Genomic DNA, 14,264 nt, shown 5'->3' on the forward strand with positions numbered 1-14,264 from the left:
ACTATAACCTGATGTTGTGTGATTTTTAACTTTGTCCACCCCAATTCACCACCAGCAGCTCCACATCATAGGTGGTTGAGAACCAGGGTGCACAATCTCAGCAACATCAGCACATATAAGAAAATGCATTTAGAACTCGATACCTATAACACCTTTCTGGGACTTTAAGACTGAATATCTATTTGTGATATAATCAGTGACTGTGGTCATTGTCTCCAAATTTGCACCTTTCTCTCAGTAAAGCTATCTGTGCCTTCTTTGATCTCTAACAATAAAACCACTGTGGCTTACTGCCAGACAGACTGCAGAGCAGTTTAAATTTAAAGCTACAGTTCCAAAATGCTACAATCTTTATAAATCAAAATTTGCAGTCCTAAAGCATCACAATATTATGAACCTCGTGATTGCAACAAAGAATGAACAGTTGAATTAAGATTAAAATTTTCCTTGTGAATATTCTAGCTTGATGTTTAGTTAAAGTTTAACCACCAGCAATCTGTCCAGATGTTTAATTTGTGTAGCTGGTGTCACCTGCCACAAATTTATAATCAGATTTTCTGCAAACAGAGAATTTAGAAGAATGCACAGAAAATGTCTTTGTATTTGTATTTTGAATAAATGTTTTACTTAAACGTTTTTTTGTTGATCCAGCATTCACAGGGTTAACTACTTTGATTTTTTTTACCATTGTAGAGCCTGCTCAGGCTTGTTGCATGCAGTTTGTTCTAATGACATCATTTTCTTTTTCGTTTACAGCAGGTTTATCTACAGCTTTTATCAGTCTCCACCTTTATACCCCTCCTTGCCATCAACTTAACAAAATAAAATTTCCATCTTTCTCTTTACACAGCTTCCTGCCTATCAACAATTACAATTTTAACATCTGAACTGTAGTTCAGGTCAATTGAAAGAGTATTGCTGATGGAAATGTGTACTGCTCTCTTACCATTGGCTGCAATGGAAATAAATTTGCCTTTCTTGTTCCGATAGTAGCAATGACCTGGTTTTCTGCATATTGTGAACTTTTAGTGACTGCTGGTTAAAAGTGAAAGTGTGAAGCTGCATTGCTGTCTTTAATGTTAAGAATTGGGAGTGGCTGATTTTCATGAGACCCCTGTCACTGTCAAACTCAATTTGTCAAATGCATTGCTTGCTGACCTTGTTCATTTCACACCCAATAAACAGCAACTGATCCAGGTAGCCATAGCTAGTGATACCAACTGGATTGTGGAAGGTTGAGAGGTAACCTTATGGAAATTTATAAAACCCATGAGGGGCATAAATAAGGTGAATACCAAAGATCTTTTCCCTGGGGGAGGGATTTCAAAACTAGGTGGCATATTTTTAAGGTGAGAGGAGAAAGATTTAAAAAGGATCTGAGGGGCAACATTTTCAGACAGAAGTTGTATGTGGAATGAACTGCCAGATGAAGTGCTAGATGCAGGTATAGTTACAATATTTAAAAGAATTTGGATAAGTTCATGAAAAGGAACAGTTTAGAGGGGTATGGGCCAAGCAAAGGCAAATTGGGCTAGTTTAGTTTGGGAATTTTGTTTGGCATGGATGAGCTGGACTGAAGGGTCTGTTTCTGTGTTGTGTGACTCAAAGCTTATGACTCTCTGTTTCTGTTGTCTTTCTCAAACTGTGCTAATTCTCTGTGCCCTACACAGTGACAGCATTTGGTAATGAAGCAGTACAAAAAAATGACGTCTCTGAGTACTACACCACTTTTAGCAAATATTCAAGGAGCTTTAACATAGCACAGAACTGAATAAAAAGTACCTGCTATCCTGCGCAACCCCATCCCCATTCTGGACAGGGCAATGTCATTAGGCCATGGGATGAGCAAACAATTTCTTTTAATACCTGTTATTTGCACAGCAATCGTCTTACCATGTAAATGTTTGTTTTGGTGCATTAGAGCTTTTTTTGTCAAAGACGTGATGCATCAGAATAAGATCATATCTATTGTTCCGTCTGTCCACTTTGTAATGGTAGCTTTTTGTCTAAATGCAGTCCAATAGAGTTCATAGAATCAGAATTCCCACAGGTCAAATGGCCTCTTTCTGCACGACCCTCCAAAGAGCATCCTATTCAACCAGCATCCCCTCCCCTGTAATCCCGCATGGGTTTTTTTACCATGGCTAAACCGCAGCAGTTCAGGCAGCATCCGAGGAGCAGGAGCTTTAACGTAGCACAGAACTGAATAAAAACTAGTACCTGCTATCCTGCACAACACCATCCCCATTCTGGACAGGGCAATGTCTTTAGGCCATGGGATGAGCAAGCAATTTCTTTTAATATCTGTTATTATGATGAAGGGCTTTTGCCTGAAACGTCGATTTTCCTGCTCCTCAGATGCTGCCTGTACTGCTGTGCTTTTCCAGGACCACTATAATCTAGAATCTGGTTTTCAGCATCTACAGTCCTTGTTTTTACCTACCATGGCTAAACCACCAATCCTGCACATCCCTTAACACTATGGGCCAATTTTTAGCATGGCCAATCCACCTAACCTGCACATCTCAACTGTGGGAAGAAATTAGAGTACCCGGCAGAAATCCATGCAGATATGGGGAGAACGTGCAAACTCGACACAATCACCCAAGGGTGGGATTGAAGTCTGGTCCCTGGAGCTGTATTTGTTACTGGATAGGTAATTTCTGACTTAAGTTAAACATCTGGTTTAAATATGATTTGGAGATGCCGGCGTTGGACTGGGGTGTACAAAGTTAAAAATCACGCAACACCAGGTTATCGTCCAACAGGTTTAATTGAAAGCACACTAGCTTTTGGAGTGCTGCTCCTTCATCTGGTGATTGTGGAGGACACCATTGTAAGGCACAGAATTTATAGCAAAACTTTACAGTGTGATGTAACTGAAATTATACATTGAAAAATACCTTGATTGTTGAGTCTTTCATCTGTTTGAATACCATGATAGTTTCACGTCTTTCATGTGTGAATCACAAAACCTTTTTTTTAAAGTTGGATTCTCAGGTTAACTGTAACAATTGGTGTTAGCTAGACAATATGTTGAAGGTTTTAGCTCTCTGTGTTCGCTGTCTGTGTCATGATGTTTAGCTGGATTCTAATCTAAAAAGTGAGATAACAGAGTTTTACATGAATTCATGCAGTTTTTGAGCAAAGCACAGTGTAATTCTGCAAGTACAAATTCACCCCACAAAATGTGTGCATGTGGGTCTTTGTGTCTGTCCCTGTGTGTGCGTGTGTGTCTGTCTGTCTGGGTTGGGGGTGGTGAGTGTGAGAGAGAGTGTATATATGTGTGTGTGTGTAATGAGTGTAGAGTGTCTTAAGTCTGAGGGGGTGCGTGTGTGTGTGTGTGTCTGGGGTGGAGGTTATGAGTGTATATGTGTGTGCATGAGTGTAAAGTGGTCTAAGTCTCTGAGAGGATGCATATGAGAGTGTGGGAGTGTGTCTGTGTGAGTGTCTGTGTGAGTGTGTGTGTGTGTAGTGCAGTGGTGGTCACCTGTAGTGTGACATGAACCCAAGGTCCCGCTTCAGGCCCTCCCTATGGGTATGGAACTTAACTATCAGCCTCTGCTTGGCCACTTTTCGCTGCTGCCTGTCCCGAAGTCCGCCTTGGAGGATGGTCACCCGAAGGTCCGAGGTCGAATATGGTTTAAATATGTACTGTGTAAACTGCGTCTGGGTATACAATGACCAAACAACAATGTAGATGTGACCCGGCAGCAAGGGAATTAATGAAAGAGTTTTAAAAATCAGAATCTGCCAAGAAAATGAAATTTTGGTCCAGCACAATAATTTCTTGCTGATAACTGCCTCTTTACCATCCATGCTCAGTTAACAGCAAAATGACTCCTTCAAGAACCTCATAAAGAAACTGTGTTGGAACTACATAGTATGTCTGTCAGTTGCTGAGAAGAGAAAAGGCATGTTTATGTTCCAGCTGGCCTCCCTTTTCAGAATGTTATGTATGCTGGGACAAGATCTATGTCTGAAATGTTAACCTTTCACCTGTTGTAAACATCCAGCAATTCTTTCATCTACTTCAGATTTTCAGCGTATTCTAGTATTTATTTTAAGGCCTTTGGGCTGTTTTCACTGCACCTAACTAACCTTTGTTACGATGATGCTTTTAATGCTGACTTTCTACAGAATGAATGACAATTTATGATTGAATGGTCTTTTGTAGCACTGTAACTAACCTGCTTAAACCACATCAAAGATTAGAGTTAGGTGAGCATTGAGTGACTCGAGCCTGGTCAACACTGTAATTTATTATCCTAAGGGACTAGGTCAGATTTGCTGATTACGGCATGATGTTCTGCTTGTAGGTTATACTGCAGGTTACAGTTGCTGTATGACCCATAAAGAGATTATTTTCTGCAAAACCTAACCGGTAATTTTAGAAAAATGTTAGGGTATATTTGATGTTGTATGAGGTAATGGTTCTGAAGCAGTTACTGTTCATGTTACATTGGGTCCACGGGTCCTGAAGAAGGGTTACACCCGAAATGTTGAATTCTCCGCTTCCTGAGGCTGCCTGGCTTGCTGTGTTTTTCCAGCCTCCTGCCTGTCCACTATTCTACAGCCTCTGGGTGGAGTCAAGGGGTTCTGCTCCAGCTTTTGGAAGGAGGAGATGTATCTGTACCAGCTCCCTGAGGTCTTGGTAATTACACCTGAACAAATGTAGAAATTAGCGATTTTTGAGAAGATTTGTAGCTCAGGTTGAGCTGGAAGGTTTGTTTTCAGACATTTTGTCACCATACTAGGTAACATCATCCGTGAGAGTCTCCGGTAAAGCTCTGGTGGTAGATCCTGCCTCTCTCTCTCTTTATAAGTCTTGGGTTTCTTAAGGTGGGTATATATTGCTATCATAGAGTAAACTTTCTTCATATCTAAGAGCAGTGCTTCTGCTGTAAATATTCCAGAGTGGTCTGTTTTTTTTTTGCCACTAATCGCTAAGCAGACATAAGACAAATGAGGGTTGTTGTCAGCGAACTACAGGTACGCAATACATTATTCAAAATCCTTGGGGGCAGTTGTTTCTCAGAATTCTGAATTTTTCAGATTTTGGAATAAATGACATTTTCGCAGTGAAATTTAAAAAATGACCTAACAGCAGATGCATGTGTGAATAGTACGAGCGCTGAGACACAATTGACACCTTCCAGTGCTGGGCCACACCGCCATGTCACATCTGAGTGGCGTCGTTTGAGTGGGTGTGGAGTTGGGTCACCTGTTCGCATGCCAAAATGATGCTCCACACTCCATGAAAAATACTTTGGATTTCGGGATTTTGGATGAAGAATTGTGTACCTGTACCTCAAACTATCCTTACTCAGTACCACTTACTGGTACAGTGGCAAATACTACAAGATAACAGAATGGTCATCTGGAAAATTATCACAGATATGCACCTAACCAATACATCTCTGTGTGCGGCTTATGTAGGATTAAGCATTATAGTTTAGGCTGGAATTTCTTTTTGAGTAATATCTTTTTCCTTTAGGTCGCTATAGTGCCATATGCCAGAATCTAGCTGGCAGGTAGCCTCTGTCACTCTATATGTTACAAGGTATTATGCAATTATTAATCTGCTCAGACATTTGCTTGCTCTCCCTGTGTGATAACCACCTTATGCACCCCAGTGCCATTGTGTTCCTGACTGGAATCAACATCTGTTAATTCTCCCAGTGTCTCAGCCCAGACAGAATTCACCTGGAAAATTTGAGGTTGGATAAGTGTATTTACTAATGTCTTATCAGTCTGTGGTGCACTGTGTTGAAGGTCTACCACAATACCCAGAGGAAAATACCTTTTCTGCAGGTTACAATAGGTTTATAGACAGGAATTAAATCTGAAGAGCTAGTGTTCATTTGTTATGATTTTTAGCGCACGGTTACCAGAATTCATTATTTTGCACACCAGTATTTCAAATGTGAAGAAGCTTTGCAACCAATGCTATTTCTTAATCCTGATAATATCACCCTAATTGACAAACATTTTCTTTTATGCCCATTATTTCACTTTCAGTAACTCTATGCTTAACGTGATTTTGGATATATAAGGATACTTCAAGTGTTCATTAATTCACAGTCCATAGGCAAGACAGCAGTTATGGTGCTACCATCAAATAAAACACCTCTGGGCTAGGAAGGAACAAAACATTCCACACATATTGATCAACCCTACCCAATAACTCTTGCTAAAAAAAAGCAAGACAACACATGGCTGACAACACATTTGAGCTTGGCTACAGTGCCTTCAACTTAGCTGCTAAAATTCATGTTAATCTTTCCATCTAAAACGGCCTTTGGAAAGAGACAGCGAAATTTTGCCAATACTGGAAACTGGCAAGGGTAGTACTGACAGCAGAAAAAAAGGTGACATTCAGGAATAAAATATTACTAATGTCAGCTGTTGTAACTGCAGATATTCTCTAAGGTAGTTGAGCTAATTTCTTGAATCTATATTCACAACAAAGTTGAATTCTAATGGCATAACCTCAACTGAATTTTGTCTTGAAAGAATAATGGTTAATTTTAGAATCCTTTTATCTTGCACCTTTTATATATAAAGTTAAAACATTACTGATGATAGCATTGAAAATCTTGCTGTTAAAGTTCTGATGGCAGCATTATTGTTTGATGGATTATTTTGGCTAGAGTATTAGATCACTGATAAATTTTCAGTTTTTGTATCTGCTTTTTGAAATATGGTTCAAGTAGAAAATGGAATGGCAAGCTCTTATTAAAAAAAATCAGATATAAAATGATCCATTTTACAACCATTTGCATGTTGTTTCTAGTAATTGGAAGGAATTTAACTTGGAGTACACTCAGGTGTTTGGTTTCACCTTTCCAATTTCCCCATATAAGGTGCAATGAGATTGCCGTTTGCTGAAGTTCCTCAATAAGCTAGACTCCCACAACATTCTATATGTACACTGTCCAGAAATATTGTTAAAAATCACACAACACCAGGTTATAGTCCAACAGGTTTATTTGGGACCACCAGCTTTGCTCCTTCATCAGGTAGCAGCACTCCGAAAGCTAGTGCTTTCAAATAAACCTGTTGGACTATAACCTGGTGTTATGTGATTTTTAACTTTGTCCACCCCAGTCCAACACCAGCTCCTCCACATCCTGAAATATTGTTATAATTCAAGAGGAGAGAAGAAGCACTATGCTTGGATCAGAGGTAATCAGAGATGAGAATTCATTCAAGTTTTCTTTTTAAAAAAAAAAGACTTTTATTGCATTTTGAATTGTTTTTTGAGACAGATTTTGCTGCATCGCTTTGTTTGGTTTTTTTAAAGAAAACTAATGCTGTCTTGTAAGCAATGTCCTTCCTTCAAAAGTTTCAGAAAAATATGTCCAGGCTCTTAGGGGAACTCCAATTTTTCTTGTTGTTTTTGTAAAACCTGACATGCCTAAAACTTTTGCAATCATTGTTAGCTTTGAAGTTTGCGGTCTGTAATTGAGGATCTAGTCTCATGCAGAATTCTTTGTTTGGCTGGATTTTAAGCATTAACTAGCCAATAAAGTATAAGGTGTTATTTAGTAACAGTATTCGTGGCTGTTAAAGGCTACAGAAAAGTATCATTATATAGCCATGGGAATCAAAGAAATGCACAGTATGTTAACAGTCCCTTAAAAACTAAAAAGTATTGATGCAAACTGCTCTGTATATGTACAGCTGGATAGAAACTAAAATTCATTCTCAAATGAGTGCGAAAGAACTTTAATCTAGTATATTGGATTGGCTGATCAAACACTTTTCATTACTAGTTAGGTCATGGGACCTCACCAAGCTGTGGATCTCTCTGCAAGATTCTGCAATTACTTGCCCGCCAGAATCCTTACTTTCAGATCTTGCTGTCTGTAATCTCACTATCTTGAGTTTGATGTGGAAGTGCTGGTGTCGCTCTCGAAGGAGCAGTGCTCCGAAAGCTTGTACTTCCAAATAAATCTGTTGTACTATAACATTGTCTGAGTCACATGAGTATCTGCCGTGTATGTGGTGGGTAGTGTTCCCACATGTGATGGTAGTATTCCTTTCGATGATCTGGTATGTCTGGCAAGATTGTGTGGTGCAATAGTTGATGTTGTCCTGAAGGCTGGGTAGTTTGCTGTGAACGATGGTCTGTTTAAGGTTTACTGGTTGTTTGAAGGTGAGAAGTGGAGGGATGATCTTTGCGAGATGCTCGTCATCATTAATGACATGTTAAAGGCTGCAAAGAACATGACATAGTCTCTCTGCTCTGGGGATGTGCTGGACGACAAAGGGTGCTCTATTGTACGTATCCTGTGCCTGTCTTACGTTGTTGTGGTTTTTCATTGTGGCACGTTGGAACTGGGATCAATGAGTTGAATACCATATCCTGTTCTTATGAGGGTGTCCTTCAAAATCTTTAGGTGTCCGTTGCATTCTTCCTCATCTGAGTATATCCTGTGGAGGGCTTGTCTGTAGGGGTTGGCTTCTTTAATATGTTTAGAGTGGAAGCTAGAGCAGCATCATGAGGATATCAGTGGGCTTGCACTGGAGTGAGGTAATGAGGTGTCTATCCTTGATAGAGATATGTGGTTCCAAGAATGAGACTGATTCTAAAGTAGTCCATGGTAGTTCTGGTGGGATGAAACTTTTTGATATCACTATGAGGTAGTTTTATTGATTCCTTTCCATGGGTCCAAAAGAAGATAATGTCGTTGATTTGGCTGGAGGTCCTGTGCAGCAAAGAAGTCTTGTTGAAACTTATGTATAAATATGTTGGCATATTGGGGTGCAGATTCGGTCCCTGTGGCTGTTCATTGTGTTTGGAGAAAGGTGAAGACATTGTGATCGAGGATGAAGCGGATGAGATGTAGGATGGTTTCTGGAAATTTGCATCTGTGAAGAAAAATCAGAGTTAATGTTTTGGGTCCAGTGACCTTTCCTCTGGTTTTTCTTCCCAGATGCTGCTGGAGTTGCTCGGCTTTTCCAGCAGCTTCTGTTTTTGTTACATGTTATTCCAGTCATTTGGTTTGTCTCCAGCACCACCTTATTTTTAAATTTTTGTGAATATCTTTCTCCGTCTCCATGTCTCTATACATCTATCTCTCTCTGTGTGTTTGACTGTCAGTGGCTTGCTTTAATTCTTTGACTATGTCGATTAATCTCGATGACTCTGTGATATTGTGTTTCTCTATGACCATGTTTCTTTATGACTATGCCCCTCGGTATATCTATTTCTCTCTGTTTCTCCCCGCCTCTCTCTGATTTTGCCGAGAGGTGCGAGGGAGGAGCGAAGGACTTCTGGGAAGGTTTGAAGTGGGAAGTGCATCCAACTCCAGCTCCTCAAACCGAGTTAGGGAACTGGAGCTGATGAACTACGGATCATCCGGGAGGCTGAGGGAGAAATTGAGGTCACTCCCCAGACCCAGGATAGGGACAGCCGGGTTACTGTCAGTGGGAGGGAAGGGAACAGAAGGTCAGAGCGTGGTCTCCTGTGGCTGTTCCCCTCAGCAATAAGTATACTGTTTTGGATACTGCTGGTGGGGATAGCCTACCAGGGGAAAGCCGTAGTTGTCAGGTCTCTGGCACTGTGGCTCAGAAGGGAAGGGGGGAAAATAGAAAAGCGCTAGTGGTAGGGGACTCAATACTTAGATGGATTGACAGGAGATTTTGTGGTCAGAAATGGCACTCCCGGAAGGTATGTTGCCTCCCCAGTGCCAGGGTCCAGGATGTCGCCGATTGGGTTTCCAAGATTCTGAAGGGAGAGGGTGAGCAGCCAGAAATCATGGTACATATTGGCACCAATGATATAGCCAGGAAAGGGATTGACGATCTGAAAAGTGACTACAGAGAGTTAGGTTGGAAGCTGAAGAGCAGGACGAGTAGAATAGTGATCTCAGGTTTGCTACCGGTGCCACGATGAGCGGCAGGTGGCACAGTGGTTAGCACTGCTGCCTCCCAGCGTCAGAGACCCGGGTTCAATTCCTGCCTCAGGCAATTGTCTGTGTGGAGTTTGCACATTCTCCCCGTGTCTGTGTGGGTTTCCTCTGGGTGCTCTGGTTTCCTCCCACAATCACAAAGATGTGCAGGTAAGGTGAATTGGCCATGCTAAATTGCCCGTAGTGTTAGATGCAGGGGTAAATGCAGGGAAATGGGTCCGGGTGGGCTGCTCTTCAGAGGGTCGGTGTGGACATGTTGGGCCGACGCGCCTGTTTCCGCACTGTAAGTAATCTAATCTAATCTAATCATCGGAAGGATGTGTGAAACTTCAAAGGGTTCAGAAAAGATTTACAAGGACGTTGCCAGGATTGGAGGGTTTCAGCGGTAGGGAGAGGTTGAATAGGCTGGGGCGGTTTCCCTGGAGTGTCAGCGGCTGAGGGATGACCTTACAGAGGTTTATAAAATCATGACAGGCATGTATAGGATAAATAGACAAGGTCTTTTCCCTGGGGTGGGGAGTCCAGAACTAGAAGGCATAGATTTAGGGTGAGAGGGGAAAGGTATAAAAGAGACCTAAGGGGCAACTTTTTCACGCAGAGGGTGGTAGGTGTATGGAATGAGCTGCCAGCGGAAGTAGTGGAGGCTGGTACAATGACAGCATTTAAAAGGCATCTAGATGGGTATATGCATAGGAAGGGTTTGGAGGGATACGTGTCGGGTGCTGACAGGTGTGACTAGATTGGGTTGGGATATCTGGTCGGCATGGACGAGTTGGGCCGAAGGGTTTGTTACCATCCTATATGTCTCTGACTCTATCTCTCTGCCTCATTTAATCAGATTATAGATCATTCCTTTGGTTGTTATTCAGCTATTGACACTTAACTGATTTTGCCCGAAACGTCGATTTTCCTGCTTCTCCGATATTGCCTGACCTGCTGTGCTTTTCCAGCACCACTCTCTCAACTCTAATCTCCCCAGCATCCGCAGTCCTCACTTTCGCCTACTTTACTCACGCTAACACCCTTGCAGAGACTTATTATTCGGCACTCCACTCACACCATTTGTATGATCTTTTGATCTCTCTGCCCATTACTTCTGTGTTCTGTGTACTTCCCCGTCACTTCACCTGACCAAAAGGCTACACTCAGAAGGTTTGTAATTTCAAATAAACCTGTTGGACTACAACCTGGTGTTATGTGATTTCTGACTTTGTCTACTGCAGTCCAACTCTGGCACCTCCACATTGTAAGTAGTTTTGATTGCACAGTTTCCAGATCCCTCCAGTCTCCCTTCCCTTCATTCAGTATTCAATCTAATCGTCAATGTTGACAGTTGCTGCTTCATTCTTTAATCCCTAAATTATATTTAAAATACTTGTGCTCTCTGTTTAAATTTTTTACAGTCTGCCTCTAACTGCATTTTAATTTTAAAGACTGCTCCATAAACAAACTGCTCCATAATTCTAAGTTCTAATTTTTCAAATCTGTCTTATTATTTGTATTACATAATTGGTAGAAATGTAAGTAAATTGTCTATACAGCCTCTGTATCTTTAGTTAAAAAATCACACAACGCTAGGTTATAGTCCAACAGATTTATTTGGGAGCATCAGGTAGTTGATGAAGGAGCAGCACTCCAAAAGCTAGTGCTTCCAAATAAATCTGTTGGACTATTACCTGGCATTATGTAATTTTTAACTTTGTACACCCCAGTCCAACACTGACTCTTCCAAATCTGTATCTTTACTAAGTGTGGAGTCCAATATTGCACACATGCTTTAGCTAGGGCTTTAAGTTTTGTGTGGGCTGATTATTACCTTTTGGCCTTTGTCCCTCGTGATGGAGTCTAGAATTCCATTAGCTCTTAATAGCCTTTTCTGCTTTTTCTGTCCTGTAAACCTGAACCCTTAATATCCCTCTGCTCTTCCACACCACAAGCAGAATTATTGCTCTTTTAACTAAATCTCATCTCCCAATTACAGGCATTGAAATCCAGATGCCTGTTTCTATAGCCCTTTCCCATCTAAACAATATCACTTCTGCTTCCTCTGATCCTGTAAAGAATGAGCGTTATGGTGAACAGAACACCTTTTCTTTCCCTATTCTTATTTAGCCATGATGGCTGCAACTAAGAATGGAGCAACTAACTAAAATAATAGATGAGTGTTTTATCAATTTGGACTGGAGTTACTCACTTGACACAAAAGCAGTGACCCCCTTGTGGTTACTTTGAATAATTCTGTTTTAAATTCGATAATGCCATAATGAGAATCTATTTTTCATTTGTTTGTGGATGTTTGAAAATCTTGCTCTTAAACTAATACAGATATTTTCTTGCCTCACTGGAGGAGTGTAAGTAATGAATGACCAGTCTGACTTACACATGCATCCCCTGCAGACATCTAAAAAAAATGATTTGAAAAGGATATTTACAGATGAAATAATGTGCACAAGAAATTCTTATCATTCAACCCAGTCTGGCTCATTTGACAGTGATGCCCTCTACCCCTTCTCGAGCAACACAATCATCTTGGAGATTTATGTGAAGAACATATAAAAAGCCCAAGCCAGTTGGGAGGGATAGGGCGGGAATAAAAACTGAGAAATACCCCAACCCCTTAAGCAAACAACGGCTGAAGATGTTAGAAGCTTTTCCCTGACGGTAGTGACCCAGGGAATTTACTTAACAAATTCCACTTTTTAGAGGGAACCTTTTATAACTCGTAACCGGACGGATTGGTTACTTCAAAGCGGAGGGAAAATCTTAGAAGTATGGTAAAGACTTCCTGATGATTCACGTTGGAGTATTGTTTGAACTCCGTTAATCAGTATTAAAATCTGTTTCATGGCTTATCACTTTTTTTAATCAGAGTTTGTTAGCATGTTATTTTTTGCACAGCCGTGGTTTATATATTTGAACACCCAGTAGTGCTGTCATAAATTCTGCCCCTCCAGAATTATTTTCGGTTGTATAGAATGAAGGGCCAATGGGATACTTTGCTTTTTTATAGCACTGACGCATTAATAACAGCGTATACTGCAAAATTAAAGTGTATTGGTTTAAATACAGTTTTTGTTCTAATCATGTATTGGAACGAATATATCAGCTATGCCGAGTGACAGCGCTATATTTTTGTAGTCAGCGACAGAAGTGTTTCTGATCCACAATTAATAGTATTATATTGATTCGCACTCTTTACACAGAATCCCTAAGGAGACGAGGATGACTCCTTTGTGTTGGGTTCAATTTACAGACGATCCCTAAGGCCTTTGCTTTGTGTTGTCGTGGCAGCAGCAACAGCCTGCCTTCCGATTGGCTCGCTCTGGAGTCAGTCCTATAAGCACATCAATGCAGTCAAACTAGTTTGCAGAGTGGTTTGAGCTTGTTGTGTTACAGAGGGGGGCACTTAGTACATGCTGTTTATTGTGCGGGTGTTTTTTTTTGTTTGTGTCAATTTCCTCCAATCTGGCGGTTGAGTGAAAAAACCAGGGGGCCCTGGAGCAGTGCAGGATGGTCCTTCAGGCTGTAGGGAAGGCACTGGGCTACAGGAAAAGGTAAGGAAATGAAAGAATTGTTCTAGGGAATGTGCAGCTGACGTGGAAAGAGAATGGCATAAGAGTAGTGTTGCGAACTTTGTCAGTCCGCCGATCCTTAGGGATCCAAATTTGTACACCTATGTCCCCTCGACACACCCCTCCCGACCACGCCTTAATATGTAAGTATTATAGTCTTCAAATGAATTATAGATCATCATGTCTCCTTTGTTTCAGATTTTTAACTATTGCAACAAAAGAGAGACCGAATTAAGGGATTAGACAAAGTCACTTTCTACTCATCGAAACAAAAAGTGCTGAATTAAATTTGTTGAAAATACTGCATGCTAAATTGTGTATTCATGGAAAGGGGGATTTGGTTGTTTGCTGGTAGATATTTGCCTATCAGAACAGCCCAAACAACTAGACCGTATCCTTTGAGAATGCTGTGTGCACTCCCTGATGCAGTCATGCTGACACCAGGGGAGTGTACGATCTCATGGAGAAATTCACAGTATTCTTTAGCTATCTAAGTAGTTTGTTGTTTTTTTTAAATCAAATGTCGGATGGGGGAAATTCGCTGAGGTTCCTTTAAAAAAAATAGCAAATACGTATGGGCAATTATGTCAGATGAAAACTGAATAGTCCTCTTGCACTCACTTTGAAGAATTACGCAAGTAGTGGGTACGTTGGTACAGACTGAAAGGTGAATAATCAGTAGTAAAGAAGACAAGACTGTTTAAAATACAAAGCTGTGATGTAGAGGAGCCAGTGTTAGACTGGGGTGGACAATGTTAAAAATTACACACCA

General features: G+C 40.9%; 1 protein-coding gene across 2 annotated transcripts in view; it reads left to right on the plus strand.

Moving 5' to 3' along the window:
• LOC122542216 (MOB kinase activator 2-like) overlaps positions 1–14,264 on the plus strand; it is a 58,161-nt gene that overhangs the window by 25,594 nt on the left and 18,303 nt on the right. Inside the window, exon 1 of one of the 2 annotated variants that reach the window (XM_043679713.2) lies at positions 13,319–13,474. The exons of the other annotated variant lie outside the window; for it this stretch is intronic. Within the exon in view, the coding sequence (XP_043535648.1) occupies positions 13,431–13,474 (44 nt within the window). The 5' untranslated portion in view covers positions 13,319–13,430. Of the gene's footprint in view, positions 1–13,318; positions 13,475–14,264 lie in introns of those variants that run through there. 2 annotated transcript variants of the gene reach the window in all.

This window comes from Chiloscyllium plagiosum, unplaced genomic scaffold, assembly GCF_037043375.1.
Source record: "Chiloscyllium plagiosum isolate Xiang-an unplaced genomic scaffold, Cpla_swu_hap1 HiC_scaffold_33, whole genome shotgun sequence".
In the NCBI taxonomy this organism is placed as follows: domain Eukaryota; kingdom Metazoa; phylum Chordata; class Chondrichthyes; order Orectolobiformes; family Hemiscylliidae; genus Chiloscyllium; species Chiloscyllium plagiosum.